The following is a 17,567-nucleotide window of genomic DNA, read 5'->3' on the forward strand; positions in this document are numbered from 1 at the left end:
ATATTCAACCAGAGATATTCAACATATAATATATAACCAGAGATATTCAACATATAATATTCAACCAGAGATATTCAACATATAATATTCAACCAGAGATATTCAACATATAATATTCAACATATAATATTCAACCAGAGATATTCAACATATAATATTCAACCAGAGATATTCAACATATAATATTCAACCAGAGATATTCAACATATAATATTCAACCAGAGATATTTAACCATAAAATGTAAAACAACTGTACCTCAACATATCTACAGGAGAGTAGATTATATTGGGATGATATTCAATAGTTGATGTGTTTTAAATAAAGCTATACTCTGAGTCTTTGTAAATATTCAAATCATTTGTTTATTTTTTTAATGTTTGATAAAATCTGTATATCATTCTTATATGTAGATGAGTCTGTGTTTGTAGTTTACTTGTTGTATGAAGTCAAAATATATTTTCGAAATTATGAAATGTGTCAAATGAGTGAAAGAGGTTTAGTGTAGTTCACGTTCCGGCCTGAGCGGCAGCAGAGAGCCGTCGACCCTCCGGAGCACCGGAAGACACCGCAGAAGAAGAAAACCCAAACAAACCTCCTCACGTGGAGCTGTGGGCGGACTACAACTCAAGGATTGAACTACAAATTAAAACGGTTATTTATAAACAAATATGGATGAAGAACACACGGTGAGTTATATTTCATATACATTCATATATGTCTGTGTCTGTTAGAGAAGGAACGCTGACGTAAAGCATGACTTAAAGCTAACGTAAAGCATGACGTAAAGCATAACGTAAAGCTGACGTAAAGCATAACGTAAAGCTGACGTAAAGATGACGTAAAGACGTAAAGCTGACGTAAAGCATAACGTAAAGATGACGTAAAGCATAACGTAAAGCTGACGTAAAGCATAACGTAAAGATGACGTAAAGCATAACGTAAAGCTAACGTAAAGTTGACGTAAAGACGTAAAGCTGACTTAAAGCATAACGTAAAGCTGACGTAAAGCTGACGTAAAGCTGACGTAAAGACGTAAAGCTGACGTAAAGCACACCGTTCAGTTGTTGTCATGTTTGTGTTTCTTACATATAACGAATGAAAATGAACTTTTAACACACGTGTTGATGTTTTTCTGAATCGACCCGCCGTGACGTCACAGACGTGTTGTGATGACGCGCTGAGGCGGGCTGGCAGCCACGTGACCTGAGGAGTCAACAAAACAAAACAAAACAAAACAAAACGAACCAGTTTAATGTCACCATGGAGTCACAGAACTCCATTAAGAACATGTGAAGCCTTAATTGCAATTTACAACAAGCAAAGAAAAGATTAAATCTTCATTCTATGAATGCTTTGTTATTATTATTGAACATTGTTTTGTTGTTGTTTGTAGTTTAAGATAGGACTATACGTTATAACATAGTAATAATAATATACTGGTTTATTTTCTCGTTCTTACCTGGTATAACAGAATATAAGGAGTTGTAGTTCTCTGCAGGTCTGTTGTAGTTTTAAAGTTTTCTAGCAAACATGAATCACGTGACATTTCCCCCCTAAGAGTCTCACTGCAGAATCTGTGAACCCACATCCGCCTGTACATTATGTCAACTGTGTGTGTGTGTGTGTGTGTGTGTGTGTGTGTGTGTGTGTGTGTGTGTGTGTGTGTGTGTGTGTGTGTGTGTGTGTGTGTCTGTGTGTGTGTGTGTGTGTGTGTGTGTGTGTGTGTGTGTGTGTGTGTGTGTATGTGTTGTGTGTGTGTGTGTGTGTGTGTCTGTGTGTGTGTGTGTGTCTGTGTGTGTGTGTCTGTCTGTGTGTGTGTGTGTGTGCGTGTGTGTGTGTGTGTGTGTGTGTGTGTGTGTGTGTGTGTGTGTGTGTGTGTGTGTGTGTGTGTGTGGGTGCGTGTGTGTCTGTGTGTGTGTGTGCGTGTGCAGGCCGGGTACAGGGAGCCCTGTGCAGTGTGTTCGGCGGTGGATTGGGGAGTTTCAGATGAAGGTCGATTCTACTGCAGATCCTGTCACAACGTCATCGAGGTAAACAACAACAACAACAACAACAACAACAGCTGATCTGATGTTCTAATGAAATAGCAGGAAAGAGACGGAAAAAAGGAAATCTGAGCTGCTGGTTGATGAACCAGTGAAGATAGACCGTAGGAAACATTTACAGCCACACTGACCGGAAAGAAAATCATAAAATGACGAAACAAATTGAAACAGTATATCAATAAAAGCTGAATGTAAATGTTTCTACCTTTTTAACATCAGAATGTCTTTTTCTAAATTAAACAGCATGTCCTGTTTCATGTAAACCAAATTTAAATGATGAGCTTAAATGGCCCTTTTCTCTGTCCTACAGTAAAACTTTTATTTATCATGACTGATAGTTTCATTGACTCTGTTCTTAACTTGTTTCTTTTATGTTTCAAAATCCTGCATTAACTTTTCAAATGCTCATTTTTAAGGAAAAAAAACTACATTTTTGTTAAAAAATTAAATCCAGCTTGTTTCTTTTTTTGTGAAAGTGTTTTGGTTTCCTTCAGTTCTGCTGTTCGTCAGCAGGTGGCAGCTTTGTGTCTGTTAATAAATATATATTTGTTTTCATTCATGTTCATAACTGTGAATGTGTTCAAACGTCTTCAGAGAACCAGAGAGGTGGTGGACCCGAACTTCACGCCCGGCTCCGCCAGGGTCTCCACCATCGGCAAAGGAACCAGAACCAAGAGAGCCGGTCAGTGTTTCTATTTGATGTTATTATTATTATTATATTTATTATTAAATGTATTATTAGATTTATAAGAGTTTTTATTAGATTCATTATCGATAAATTACTAAATTTGTTATTACATTTATTATAAGATTAATTATCAGAGTTTTTATTAAATTTGCTGTTAGACTTATTATTAGATTTATTATTAGAGTTATTATTACGTTTATTATATTGACCTTAGACATTTATTTTAGCCCAACCTGCTGTGATCAAATCTATCAAACATATTTATTTGCTTAATCAATCTTTTATTTAAAAAATTGAAAAAATTAAGCTTCAGATTATCATTTTTCCATAATTTTGTTGAATAAATCATCTGTTTGGTGTTTTAGGTGACCGAGGTAACGATTAATCACCAACAATTTACAAAGTTAATATTTTATTTGATTGTCTTTTTTTAGCAAAAATTACAAAAGTTCTCGTTTTTTTTCTCTATTTATTTCATTTTAAACTGAATATTTTAGATTTCATGTTGACATTGTTTTATAGTTTATACGGATAATAAAATACGTCACGTCGTACTTCAACTGTAAACTTAATATCTGCTGTGTTTCAGAGCGCGGCCGTCAGTGGGTGATCTGTGAGGGGTTCCAGTTCATCCTCAGGAACCAGTGCGACGCTCTGGTCAGACTGGGAGTCAGTCCCAGGTTTAAGGTCTGGACTGGTTTTAAACCTTTATTAAATATTCGTGTTACAGGATGAGGTGTTGTGTTACAGGATGAGGTGTTACAGGATGAGGTGTTGTGTTACAGGATGAGGTGTTGTGTTACAGGATGAGGTGTTGTGTTACAGGATGAGGTGTTGTGTTACAGGATGAAGTGTAGTGTTACAGGATGAGGTGTTGTGTTACAGGATGAAGTGTTGTGTTACAGGATGAGGTGTTGTGTTACAGGATGAGGTGTTACAGGATGAAGTGTTGTGTTACAGGATGAGGTGTTGTGTTACAGGATGAGGTGTTGTGTTACAGGATGAGGTGTTGTGTTACAGGATGAGGTGTTGTGTTACAGGATGAGGTGTTGTGTTACAGGATGAGGTGTTGTGTCAGCTGTGGAGGATTTACCTGCAGAAGAGTCGTCAGGCGTTCACCAGCAACCCGATGAGGACGACCAGGTTCAGAGTGGTGAGTTCACAAACCGCACATGGTTTTATTTTATTATTTATGTTATTATTATTATTACTTTTATCCACATTTGTATTGTTATTATTATTATTATTATATCTAATACTATTATTATATTTGTATCATTATTGTTGCTCTAATAAGTATTATTATTATTTTCATTTATATGATTGTTGTTATTATTATGGTTATTATTATGTAACTATTATCATAATTAATTATTATGGGTATTTTGTCACTTATTGTTATCTTTATTAATAGTATTATTATAACTATTATCATTGTCATCTTTGATGTAATTATTATTGTCAATGTTTTTATTATTATTATTCCTATTATTTATTTTTATATTTTTTCTAATTCTATTAAAATATAATTATTATATCAATATATAATAATATTATAATTTCTGCTCCGTTGTATTTTTGTATTTTTTATTTAATGACATTTGTTCCCATATTGATGGTTTAAATGTTTAGGAGCCATTAGTCTGTTTATCAATAAGTATCAGGTTTGGATCCATTATTATTATAGATTCATTCAACATTCTTTTTATTTATCTGTTTAATGTTCTTTTATTTAACATGCAGGTTGTTAGTCAGCACTTATTTGAGTGTCATTTATTGAGTTTTATTGGTTTGAATATTGAGTTGGAGGAACCTGAACGTGTCTCCTCAGCGAGGTCCTGACTCGGACTCGGACAGTGCAGCCGACGCGTCCGTCCTGACGGCCAGTGAGACGGACGGAGACACGAACCCTCCGAGCACCGCCGGCTCCAACGCAGGTACAGATAATACTAATCAATAATTCAATCAACGGATGTGATAACTCACATTCAGACGGTTTAAAGCTTTTATTATTACTATAAACTACATTCTTTTAAATGTGACCATGATTTTAAATATCAATAATACGTTCTGTTTGTTTGAAATCAGTGTGTTTGTCCGATTGGTCAGCAGCAACATGTGACTGAAGCGCTCCTTTCACTCCTCAGGGAGCTCCAGTGATTGGTCGCAGTGTTCCGGCTCTTTGGACGCCGCCAGCTACCTGACGGGTCGGCTGAGGAGGAGCCGGCACAGTCTGATGAGCATGAAGAAGACTTTGGCTCTGCTCCACCTCGCTCTGGTCTGGACCCGAGAGCCGCTGACGCTCAGCGACCTGCTCAGGTAACAACACACACACCTGCTCAGGTAACAACACACACACCTGCTCAGGTAACAACACACACACCTGCTCAGGTAACAACACACACACCTGCTCAGGTAACAACACACACACCTGCTCAGGTAACAACACACACACCTGCTCAGGTAACAACACACACACCTGCTCACCTGCTCAGGTACACACCTGCTCAGGTAACAACACACACCTGCTCAGGTAACAACACACACACCTGCTCAGGTAACAACACACACACCTGCTCAGGTAACACACACACCTGCTCAGGTAGCAACACACACACATAGAAGACGCTGACACACACATATTGATGACATTCACTGGAAGCTGTTGCAGGTGAGGTTTCCTTTCCGTGATGAGTTGATGCTGGTAGTTCTGAGTGGGTTGTGTTGTTCTCAGGTTGGTGAACGACGGTCACGTCCCGTACGTCAACGCCTACGAGGAACTCCCTGATGAGATGAAGCTGGAAGGCAAAGACGCTCTCATCTTCAGAGTGGAGGTCAGGAATCAATCAGCTCCTGATACTGAATCAATACTGTGATCAGTCTTAAATGTGAAGGGTTCACACTAATCCTGAGCTGTCGGTTTAGTTTCATGTTTGGAGATTTCTCTCACTTTAAACGAGCTGCGTCCAGTAATCATGAAGTCAGTGGAAAGAGAGGAGTACTGAAGGGAAGTTAAAGTTTGGTGCGCTTGTTTTCCTCCACAGAGCGTCCCTCCCCACCGGGTGGTGCATAGAGATGCTCGGGCTCTCATTCTGTTCCTGCAGCTTCCTGCTTTTCCTCCAATCAGCCGTCAGAGTCTGCTGCACCCGTCTCTGCTCAGCCTGCGCTACCTGATGGACGCTAACCTGCCCGGTAACAGCAGAACTAATACTGACAGTACTGAGAGTACTGATACTACTGAGAGTACTGATACTACTGAGAGTACTGATACTACTGAGAGTACTGATACTACTGAGAGTACTATATACTACTGATGATACTACTGAGAGTACTGATACTACTACTGAGAGTACTGATACTACTGAGAGTACTGATACTACTGAGAGTACTGATACTACTGAGAGTACTGATACTACTGAGAGTACTGATACTACTGAGAGTACTAATACTACTGAGAGTACTGATACTACTGAGAGTACTGATACTACTGAGAGTACTGATACTACTGAGAGTACTGATACTACTGAGAGTACTGATACTACTGAGTACTGATACTACTGAGAGATACTACTGAGAGTACTGATACTACTACTGAGAGTACTGATACTACTGAGAGTACTGATACTACTGAGAGATACTACTGATACTGATACTACTGAGAGTACTGATACTACTGAGAGTACTGATACTACTGAGAGTACTGATACTAACGGTTATACTGACAGTACTGATACTACTGATACTGTTAACAGTACTAATATTAACTGGCAGTACTAGTACTATGAACGGTACTCATTTGAACTGACAGTACTCTCATTAATTGATTCATTAATTAACTGGGTACTACTTCCGGTACTAAGATTAACCAACAGTACTACTAGTACTACAGTACTGTCCATTGGATCAACCTTTAACCCCTCCCCTCCCAGACGAGCTCCACCCGTGGGTCTGCAGGCTGATGGAGCGCTCTGGTTTTGCCGATCAGAAGCTCCACACGTTTGACCGCCGGGTTTTTCCGTTCCTGCCGCGGTACGACGTTCAGACCGCCGCCCTCATCATCGTCACCATGAAGCTCGTCTTCGGCCTGGACGACCACAGCGAATGGTAACTGATCCTTTAATCAATGTGTTGATGACTCGGCTGATCTGAGGCCTGATTGGTCGGATTTAAGCCAATCAGGAAGGAGTCCAGCTGTGATGCGTTTCCTGCCTCCAGAATAAAATAAAATATCTTTTAACAAAGTTTTATTGAGACGAATCAGATGAAATGAATCATGTTTGATCTCACAGAGACGGAACGTTGACTTTCTCTAAAAACACCGTCTTTAAAGTAAAGTGTCATTTTGGTTTTTGTGTCTTTTAGGGATTTATCCAACGAGGCAGGTGAGCAGGACGACACAGGTGAGTCCTCCACCTCCAAACTCCTCATTTACATATGAACTCTTTTTCAAACCTTTAAATATTCCTTCTGTAACGTTCTGTGTCGACGTGTGACAGGAAACCTGTTCAGCCTGAGGAGGTGGTTCAGAGTCGTGCAGGCCGCTCTGATCAGAGCTCAGCAGAGGAGAGACCACGAGGTGGCCCGGTGAGTCCTGGTCCACCGTCACACCTGGAGACCTGCAGAGTCTCAGGTCACCTGTCAGGTCCTTCAGTGTCCGTTCACCTGATGCACGACTGGACTTAATGGAGCTGAAAGTAAATCTTTAAAAAACAACTAAACCTAACAACTTCACCTTAAAACTTAAACTTAAAAAACTTATTTTAACAAAGCTACAACTTTAAAAACTTTAACTATAAAGTCAAACTTAACCTAATTTTTTTTGAAAGCTAAACGACTTAAAAAACTTAAACGTTATTAAAAACTTAAACTTAAAATAAACATAAAATAACATAAACTTTAAAAAAAAAAAAACTTAAACTCAAACTTTACAATAAAACTCTAAAGAACTTTAACTATAAAAAGTCAAACTCAACGTAATTTTTTTTTAAGCTAAACAATTAAAAAAAACTTTTAAAACTTAAATAAAAAACAATAAAACATCAAAGTTAAACTTTAAAAAGTTAAACTTAAACGTAGAAAACAATATAAACATAAAAACAAATTAAAACTTTTTATATAAAATAATTATAAAAGTCAAGTTTCACAAGAATATTTATCTGAATATTGTGCGTTTGATTTCTAATCATTAGAGAAATAAAACAACTAAAACAAAACGTGACGCTCTGAATGTCGTTAATTTCTGACCGTTTAACAACAATCATCACGCGTGTATCAGTATTTGTTTTATTGTTTTATTGTTTTATTGTGTTCTCCACAGGAAACAGTGGGCGGCTCAGAAACCTCTTTACTCCAACAGCAAGAAGAAGAGCGTCGTCCTCAAGAGAAAACGTAAGAATCTCACTTTGAGAATTTCTGTTCCCATAAAAGAATACTGTAACAGAGTTTTTACTCTGTGGTATTAGTACTTCTACTGTAACAGAGTGTTTTTACTCTGTGGTATTAGTACTTCTACTGTAACAGAGTGTTTTTACTCTGTGGTATTAGTACTTCTACTGTAACAGAGTGTGTTTACTCTGTGGTATTAGTACTTCTACTGTAACAGTGTTTTTACTCTGTGGTATTAGTACTTCTACTGTAACAGAGTTTTTACTCTGTGGTATTAGTACTTCTACTGTAACAGAGTGTTTTTACTCTGTGTTTTATTAGTAGTTCTACTGTAACAGAGTGTTTTTACTCTGTGGTATTAGTACTTCTACTGTAACAGAGTTTTTACTCTGTGGTATTAGTACTTCTACTGTAACAGAGTGTTTTTACTCTGTGGTATTAGTACTTCTACTGTAACAGAGTGTTTTTACTCTGTGGTATTAGTACTTCTACTGTAACAGTGTTTTTACTCTGTGGTATTAGTACTTCTACTGAGTCTTTGTGTCTTTGTGTCTTTGTGTCTGTGCAGGAGTAGCAGATCAGGTGCAGATCTGTTTTGAGAAGCTTTCCTCTTGTCCGGCGGGCGTGGAGCGAGTCGACCCGTCCAGCTTCCGGTTCCGTTGGGGGGACGAGGACTCGGCCGATGGACCCGGTCTGACCCAGAAGAAGCTGGACGGAGTTCTGACCCTGAAGGACGGCGTCCCGACTCCCTCCAACTCCACCTACTGGCACCAAGCCCTCCGAGCCTCGCAGTAAGACTCCCTAAACACCACTCGACCTTTGACCCCTCAGACCCCTCCCCCCCTGACCCCTGACTCCTCCCCTTCCTGTCCACAGGATGAGCTCCCGGCTCTACTCGGAGGTGGAGGCGGATCTGCCCCGGACCTTCGTCTGGCTGCTGCAGCTCTTCTGCTTCCTGCTGGACGTGAAGCCGGCGTACCTGTACGAGGAGGTGCTGCAGGTGGAGACACGGGTCATCGATGGCGGCAGCCACGGGAGGAGGAAGAGGAGGACCGAGACCCGGCCCAGGACCAGGACCAGGACCAGAGCTCGGAGAGGACGCGAAGCTGGAGAACCAAGATGAAGAAAAAACAATGAAGTAAACTCTGTCTGTTCAGGGTTAACTGAGTTTTAACTGAAGCTGTGTGAACGTTTCTACATTCTAATCCTGTTTATTTGGATTAAAATGTTATTTGTCTCTTTTTTATGACCATAAAACATAATATTTTTTAAGACTGTTACATAAATCAACGCTGTGTCACTTTAAAACTGTCCTGCTCTCTGATTGGCTGTCGCTTCACATTAGGGCTTTCCTATCAAAGTTAAAATGTTTATTTTGTTCTTGTTTGTTTTGTTTTTTTACCAATAAAATGTGACGGATTGAACTCACCTGATCATTAACATTGTTTTTTATCCACAAATAAATCAATTATTTTGTCATTTGATTCATTTTTTACACCAATAATATTAAAGTATTTACATCAGTGTGAATATTTAATAACAGAAACATCTTTTATTTTATATTTTATCTTATATTTCATGGTCCAGGTTTGTTGTTGTCAGGCTGAATGAGACACAGAGACTCCAGAGAGCTGCAGCGACGAGAAGCGACCAGCAGGAGGCGACGCGCTTCATTCACACTGAAAACACTGCAGTGATGCTCATCAGGGAGAAGTACACTGGAAGTACCACAGTGGGGTTCTTCAGAGTCATGAATCATTAAACCTGTTTTACAGCTGATGAAATATAAATACATCAAATACTTCAAGTACTTGAATAAATGTACTTTTCACCAAAACATTTCAAAGGTAGCATTCTTCAGTACTTTTACCTGTAATGTAATATTTTTATATTACAGGGTCTCAAGTACTTAGTACACATTTGAGGTATTTGTACCTTACTTGAGTCTTTATAACATATATATATATATAACATTTATCTCACAGCATAAGTTACTAAAATATAATGTTAGATTATCATTTATTCTCCCCAACAGTTTATATAAATGAATCTGAAATAATTAGTAAATTAGGCAACTAGTCAATTAATCAATTAACACATTAGAAAATAATCAGCTGATTAATTGATAATGAAAATAATGTGTGATATAAGTATTTGTACACTGTGGTAACTTTTACTACAACATAGTATTTTTATACTTTGGTATTAGTACTTTTACTATAACATAGTATTTTACTATAAATATATTTATTTCTACATAAAGTGATATATTTATATAAAGTGAATATTTGTATACATAAAGTGAATATATTATATCTATAAAGTGTATAAAGTGATATTTATATATTGTATCTATAAAGTGAATATATTATATATCTATAAAGTGATATTTATATACATAAAGTGAATATTTATATACATAAAGTGATATTTATATCTATAAAGTGATATTTATATGTATTTATATCTATAAAGTGATATTTATATCTATAAAGTGAATATATTATATCTATAAAGTGATATTTGTATCTATAAAGTGATATTTATATCTATAAAGTGATATTTATATCTATAAAGTGATATATCTATAAAGTGATATTTATATCTATAAAGTGATATTTATATCTATAAAGTATATCTATAAAGTTATATTATCTATAAAGTGATATTTATATCTATAAAGTGATATTTATATCTATAAAGTGATATTTTATATAAAGTATAAATCTATGATATTTATATCTATAAAGTGATATTTATATCTATATAAAGTGAATATTTATATCTATAAAGTGATATATTGTATACATAAAGTGATATTTATATACATAAAGTGAATATTTATATCTATAAAGTGATATTTGTATCTATAAAGTGAATATATTATATCTATAAAGTGATATTTGTATCTATAAAGTGATATTTGTATCTATAAAGTGATATTTATATCTATATATCTATAGTGATATTTATATCTATAAAGTGATATTTATATAAAGTGAATATATTATATCTATATGCCCTCAAATAAAGTGATATATTATATGTATAAAGTGATATTTATATGTATAAAGTGATATTTATATGTATAAATGATATTTATATCTATAAAGTATTTATATATTGATATATATAAAGTGATATTTATATCTATAAAGTGATATATTATATATTATATGTATCTATAAAGTGATATTTATATCTATAAAGTGATATTTATATGTATAAAGTGATATTTATATGTATAAAGTGATATTTATATGTATAAAGTGATATTTATATGTATAAAGTGAACAGTGTTGGAGTTCATGTGAGGACTCGTATAAATGACTGAGTCTGGAATCAACCAGCCGTCCGTGAACGCAGCGCTGTGCGGGGTGACGGGAGGTAACAGCTGCTCTATAGTATCACCATGGCAACAGCCGCAGACCATAAAGGATGTCCTCATCCGGTGTCAACGAGGATGAAGATTATTTTTAACTTTTTTTTTTTTTTTTTTTTTTCTGTTTTTCATGTTTTATTTTATTATTTTAAGTTTATTTTTTTTATTTTATTTATTTTTTTTTTAGTTTTTTTTACTAAACTGTGAATAAAACTAGTACAACATGTACCTCTGAGATTAGTACAGTATAAGTACAACATGTACCTCTGAGATTAGTACAGTATAAATACAATATGATCCTGAAGTGACCTCGAGAGGGGGAATCAGTTCACTGCAGCAGGACAAAGACAGACATATACATATTCATCTAAAACACAGTTTAAACTAAGTTTACTATTAATAGTAAATGAGTCAAATTCAACCATTTTAACTTGTTTAGAAATGTTTAAGGTCATATAAGGACATGAGAACACAAAGCACTGCTCAGGAAGAAGAACTCACATCCTTCACTGCAGGACAGTACTAATACCACCATGTGGAAATACTGTATGTACCTCTGAGATTAGTACAGTATAAGTACAACATGTACCTCTGAGATTAGTACAGTATAAGTACAACATGTACCTCTGAGATTAGTACAGTATAAGTACAACATGTACCTCTGAGATTAGTACAGTATAAGTACAACATGTACCTCTGAGATTAGTACAGTATAAGTACAACATGTACCTCAACATGTAGATTAGTACAGTATAAGTACAACATGTACCTCTGATTAGATTAGTACAGTGAGATTAGTACAGTATAAGTACAACATGTACCTCTGAGATTAGTACAGTATAAGTACAACATGTACCTCTGAGATTAGTACAGTATAAGTACAACAATATGTACCTCTGAGATTAGTACAGTATAAGTACAACATGTACCTCTGAGATTAGTACAGTATAAGTACAACATGTACCTCTGAGATTAGTACAGTATAAGTACAACATGTACCTCTGAGATTAGTACAGATTAGTACCTCTGAGAGTACAGTATAAGTACAACATGTACCTCTGAGATTAGTACAGTATAAGTACAACATGTACCTCTGAGATTAGTACAGTATAAGTACAACATGTACCTCTGAGATTAGTACAGTACTAAGAATGAAGTAGCAGAACATGGAAATACTCAAGTACAAGAAGCTGCGGTTTGTACTGAAGGACTCGTGGTACATGTTGTAACTCTACATGCAGTAAAAGGTTGCTTCCTGTTTGTGTGTTAGTGGTCATTCATCAGTCAGGTCGCCGTTTGACCCTTACAGAATAAAGGTTCAAGTTATTTAAGTGACCCATATTCAACTCCTGTTGAATATAAAATGTGTAGAGTAGTTCCAGCTGGCAGATCAATATAAAAGGTATTTATAGGAGTACTTTCCACACATGTAGTGTCAGAGTGAGTACTCTGTATGTATTTATATATATATATATATATATATATAAATATAAATATCAGTGTTCAGGAACAAACTCTGGTTTCATCTCAACTGAAGAATCTAGGAGCGCTGGATGCATCGCCCTCCTGGTCCTGGACGGCGGGCGGAGACTGACCTACATTCTAGTGACCCCACCCCCCACACACACACACACACACACACACACACACACACACACACACACACACACACACACACACACACACACACACACACACACACACACACACACACACACATACAGTACATACTCAGTGGGTGTGTCTCTGGTCAATGAGGTCGTTGCTGTTTGCTTTGGAGGGAAATCATATCTGCTGCTCTGATCTGACTTCAACCACAAAGAAACTCAAATAACTTAACTTAAAGATCTAAACTTAAAGAACTTAACTTAAAGAACTAAACTTAAAGAACTTAACTTAAAGAACTAAACTTAAAGAACTAAACTTAAAGATCTAAACTTATCTTAACTTAAAGAACTTAACTTAAAGAACTTAAAACTTAACTTAAAGAACTTAACTTAAAGAACTAAACTTAAACTTAAAGAACTAAACTTAAAGAACTAAACTTAAAGAACTAAACTTAAAGAACTTAACTTAAAGAACTAAACTTAAAGAACTTAACTTAAAGAACTAAACTTAATTAACTTAACTTAAAGAACTAAACTTAAAGAACTAAACTTAAAGAACTAAACTTAAAGAACTAAACTTAAAGAACTAAACTTAAAGAACTAAACTTAAAGAACTAAACTTAAACTTAAAGAACTAAACTTAAACTAAAAAAAACTAAACTTAAAGAACTAAACTTAAACTTAAAGAACTAAACTTAAAGAACTAAACTTAAAGAACTAAACTTAAAGAACTAAACTTAAAGAACTAAACTTAAAGAACTAAACTTAACTTAAAGAACTAAACTTAATTAACTAAACTTAAAGAACTAAACTTAAAGAACTAAACTTAAAGAACTAAACCTAAAGAACTAAAGTGTATTTACCCTGCATGTAACCATAGCAACAGCATTCAGACACTGTTACCTGTGAAACAAACCCATGAAGTTAAAGTGAGGACATGGATGGTCTGAACACAGCGGGAGATGATCCAACAACAAGCTGCTGTCTGAACGTGAGCTATGTGAGCAAATGTGTGGGGGGGGGTTCCTAGAGGTCTGATTCTTAGAAGCCTTGAAGGAGGGCGACCTTTGACCCTGCAGTAAAGCGGTATCACGCACACACAGAAACAAGAGCAGACGGTTTCTGTTGTGTGCTGATTTAACTGAAGCTCTTATTCTGAAAGTCTTTAACTTCAACGTCCTCACCCTGAGTTTAGTATTTGGAGTTTAAGTTTAGTTCTTTAAGTTTAGTTCTTTAAGTTTAGTTATTTAAGTTTAGTTCTTTGAGTTTAAGTTCTTTGAGTTTAAGTTTAGTTCTTTAAGTTTATTTCTTTAAGTTTAGTTATTTAAGTTTAGTTCTTTGAGTTTAAGTTTAGTTCTTTAAGTTAAGATCAAAGACAACATTTATTAGCTCTCTCTGTTTTTCTCTTTAAGAAAATGATATGACCAAGTCCAACTTCTTCTTCTCTTCTTCTTCTTCTTCTTCTTCTTCTTCTTCTTCTTCTTCTTCTTCTTCTTCTTCTTCTTCTTCTTCTTCTTCTTCTTCTTCTTCTTCTCCTTCTTCTTCTTCTCCTCCTTCTCCTTCTTCTTTCTTCTTCTTCTTCTTCTTCTTCTTCTTCTTTCTTCTTCTTCTTCTTCTCCTTCTTCTTCTTCTTCTTCTTCTTCTTCTTCCTCCTCCTTCTTCTTCTCCTTCTTCTTCTTCTTCTTCTTCTTCTTCTCCTCCTCCTTCTTCTTCTTCTCCTCTTCTTCTTCTTCTTCTTCTTCTTCTTCTTCTTCTTCTTCTTCTCCTCCTCCTCCTTCTTCTTCTCCTCCTTCTTCTCCTCCTTCTTCTTCTCCTCCTTCTTCTTCTTCTTCTTCTTCTTCTTCTTCTTCTTCTTCTTCTTCTTCTTCTTCTTCTTCTCCTCCTCCTTCTTCTTCTCCTCCTTCTTCTTCTTCTTCTTCTTCTTCTTCTCCTCCTCCTCCTCCTCCTTCTTCTTCTCCTCCTTCTTCTCCTTCTTCTTCTTCTCCTTCTTCTTCTCCTCCTTCTTCTTCTCCTCCTTCTTCTTCTTCTTCTTCTCCTCCTCCTCCTTCTTCTTCTTCTTCTTCTTCTTCTTCTTCTTCTTCTTCTTCTCCTCCTCCTCCTTCTTCTTCTCCTCCTTCTTCTTCTTCTTCTTCTTCTCCTTCTTCTTCTTCTCCTCCTTCTTCTTCTTCTCCTCCTTCTTCTTCTTCTTCTCCTCCTTCTCCTCCTCCTCCTTCTTCTTCTTCTTCTTCTTCTTCTTCTTCAGACCAGTTGTTTCCTTTTTCATGTTTCAGATGTTTCTTATAATTTGGAGTCCTAACTTTACAGAAAAGGAAGATAAGCGTCTAAAGTGTCTCTGTTCAGTTTCCCACAATGCATTGCAGCGTCTGACTTTACTTCGTGGTCACAGAAGCCGTTGTATGTTCTTTTTCATAACCTCGCTCAACCTGAACACGAGAATGAACCGGTGTCACCCCGACTTCCTGTCCCCGTTTCCTCCCTCTCCTCTCTGCAGACTGTTTGGACCGGCAGCGTTGAGCTCATTGGCTCTGAGCGAGGAAGATGATGGGAGGAGGAGGAGGGAGGAGGGGGGGGGAGGAGGGGGAGGAGGGGAGGAGGGGGAGGGGGTGAAGTGAGGACTTTTCTCCTCTTCATCAAACACTTGAGAGACGAATCAACAAAGCAGCGAATGAAACCAGCTCTTTGTCTGCCTTCATCTCAGACAGGAGGACGTGTCACCATCACCTTCCTCACCCCTCCTCCCCTCCTCCTCCCCCCTCCTCACCCCCCTCCTCACCCCTCCTCACCCCCCTCCTCACCCCTCCTCCCCCTCCTCCTCACCCCTCCTCCTCCTCCTGGTTGTTCGTGTGTCGCAGCTTAAAGGGTTAACATGCAGCCACAACAAAGGAGCTGGTGCTGGGCTGGCGTGTGCACGAGAGTGTGTGAGGGAATGGGGGGGGAGGGGGGGGGGGGGGGGGGGGGGGAGGGGGGGGAGGCTGCCTTCTTGCCCCGCCCTGGAATTCTTTACTGGAGAGCCTGTTTACAACCCCGACGCATAGGAGTCCCCGGGTTCATCAGGCCCGGTGGGGAGGGGGTGAGGAGGAGGAAGGGGTGAGGAGGAGGAAGGGGGGGAGGAGGAGGAAGGGGGAGGAACAGTAGAGGAAGAAGACAATGAGGAAATGTGTGGAGGCCTCTGAGCTTCAGGTTCTGAGCGGCTGCTTTCTGCCTTTGTCTCTTTATTTCTGCTCTTTGTTTCTGTCGTTGACAATATTTACCTCGCACATGTCTGAGTCCACGCAGCACGTGAACACCTCACCCCCCAAACCTCACCCCCCAACCTCACCCCCCAACCTCACCCCCCAACCTCACCCCCCCCAACCTCACCCCCCAAACCTCACCCCCCAACCTCACCCCCCAACCTCACCCCCCAACCTCACCATCCTCACCATCCTCACCATCCTCACCCAAAAAACAGAATAAAAACCCTGTGGACTTTTCTCTGCTGCAGCCACGTCTCCTCCTGACGTAAAGATTGTTCATGATTTATTGTCCTACTATCGGTATAAAGACATATTATTATTATTATTATTATTTTATTATTATTATTATTATTATTATTATTATTATTATTATTATTATTATTATTATTATTATTATTATTATTATTATTATTATTATTATATCTGTTCAACATGTTTCCCAGAGCCCAAGCTGACATATTCAAATTAGAAATGATATTCATGTGCAGATATTTCATTTGCTTTTGTAGAAGAGTGAAGAACAGCTGATATTATTCTCAGAGGCTCCAACTGACATTTATGACAATTTCTCCTCCAAAAGATTCACATCAACAATTATCAAAATGATTTCAGATGATATCATTTCACATTTAATGAAGTGTTTCATTGGGGCTAATTTAATTGACAACACATCTATTGTTTTTATCAATTAAAGTCAATACTCATACAATACAATATAAAAACATCAAGTTAATAAACATATATTTTCATATATTAACTTTGTATTTATGATTTGAGTCTATCAAACCTTGTAAAGATGAATTAAAACACATTAATTGTGTTTATGAGACTTTATATAAAAGAGACATAAATGTATTTAAATGAATATGTTAATTCATGATGTTCTGATATGAGACTGTTTAAAGTCATAAATAATAAATAAATGTGTTCATGAATATATGTGACATAAATGAAGATAAACTCAATGTATTTAATATTTATTTAAGATGTATTCAACATGTATTTAATATTTATTTAAGATGTATTTAATATGTATTTAATATGTATTTAACATGTATTTAATATGTATTTAACATGTATTTAATGTATTTAACATGTATTTAATATGTATTTAATTTAATATGTATTTAACATGTATTTAACATGTATTTAACATGTATTTAATATGTATTTAATATGTATTTAACATGTATTTAACATGTATTTATGTATTTAACATGTAT

General features: G+C 36.7%; 1 protein-coding gene across 1 annotated transcript; it reads left to right on the forward strand.

Annotated features, from left to right (window-relative positions):
* The first annotated feature begins 539 nt into the window (after positions 1–539).
* Positions 540–9,559, forward strand: taf1b (TATA box binding protein (Tbp)-associated factor, RNA polymerase I, B). The gene is made up of 15 exons (XM_054618757.1): positions 540–687; positions 1,933–2,031; positions 2,641–2,728; positions 3,324–3,421; positions 3,795–3,887; positions 4,566–4,671; positions 4,882–5,053; positions 5,469–5,568; positions 5,779–5,926; positions 6,664–6,838; positions 7,097–7,134; positions 7,231–7,318; positions 8,052–8,122; positions 8,688–8,910; positions 8,996–9,559. Exons 1-15 carry the CDS (start codon positions 670–672, stop codon positions 9,240–9,242), a joined length of 1,764 nt encoding a protein of 587 aa, XP_054474732.1. The 5' UTR covers positions 540–669; the 3' UTR covers positions 9,243–9,559.
* Positions 9,560–17,567: the final 8,008 nt, after the last annotated feature.

The sequence above is a fragment of the Anoplopoma fimbria genome, chromosome 18 (assembly GCF_027596085.1).
Source record: "Anoplopoma fimbria isolate UVic2021 breed Golden Eagle Sablefish chromosome 18, Afim_UVic_2022, whole genome shotgun sequence".
In the NCBI taxonomy this organism is placed as follows: Eukaryota; Metazoa; Chordata; class Actinopteri; order Perciformes; family Anoplopomatidae; genus Anoplopoma; species Anoplopoma fimbria.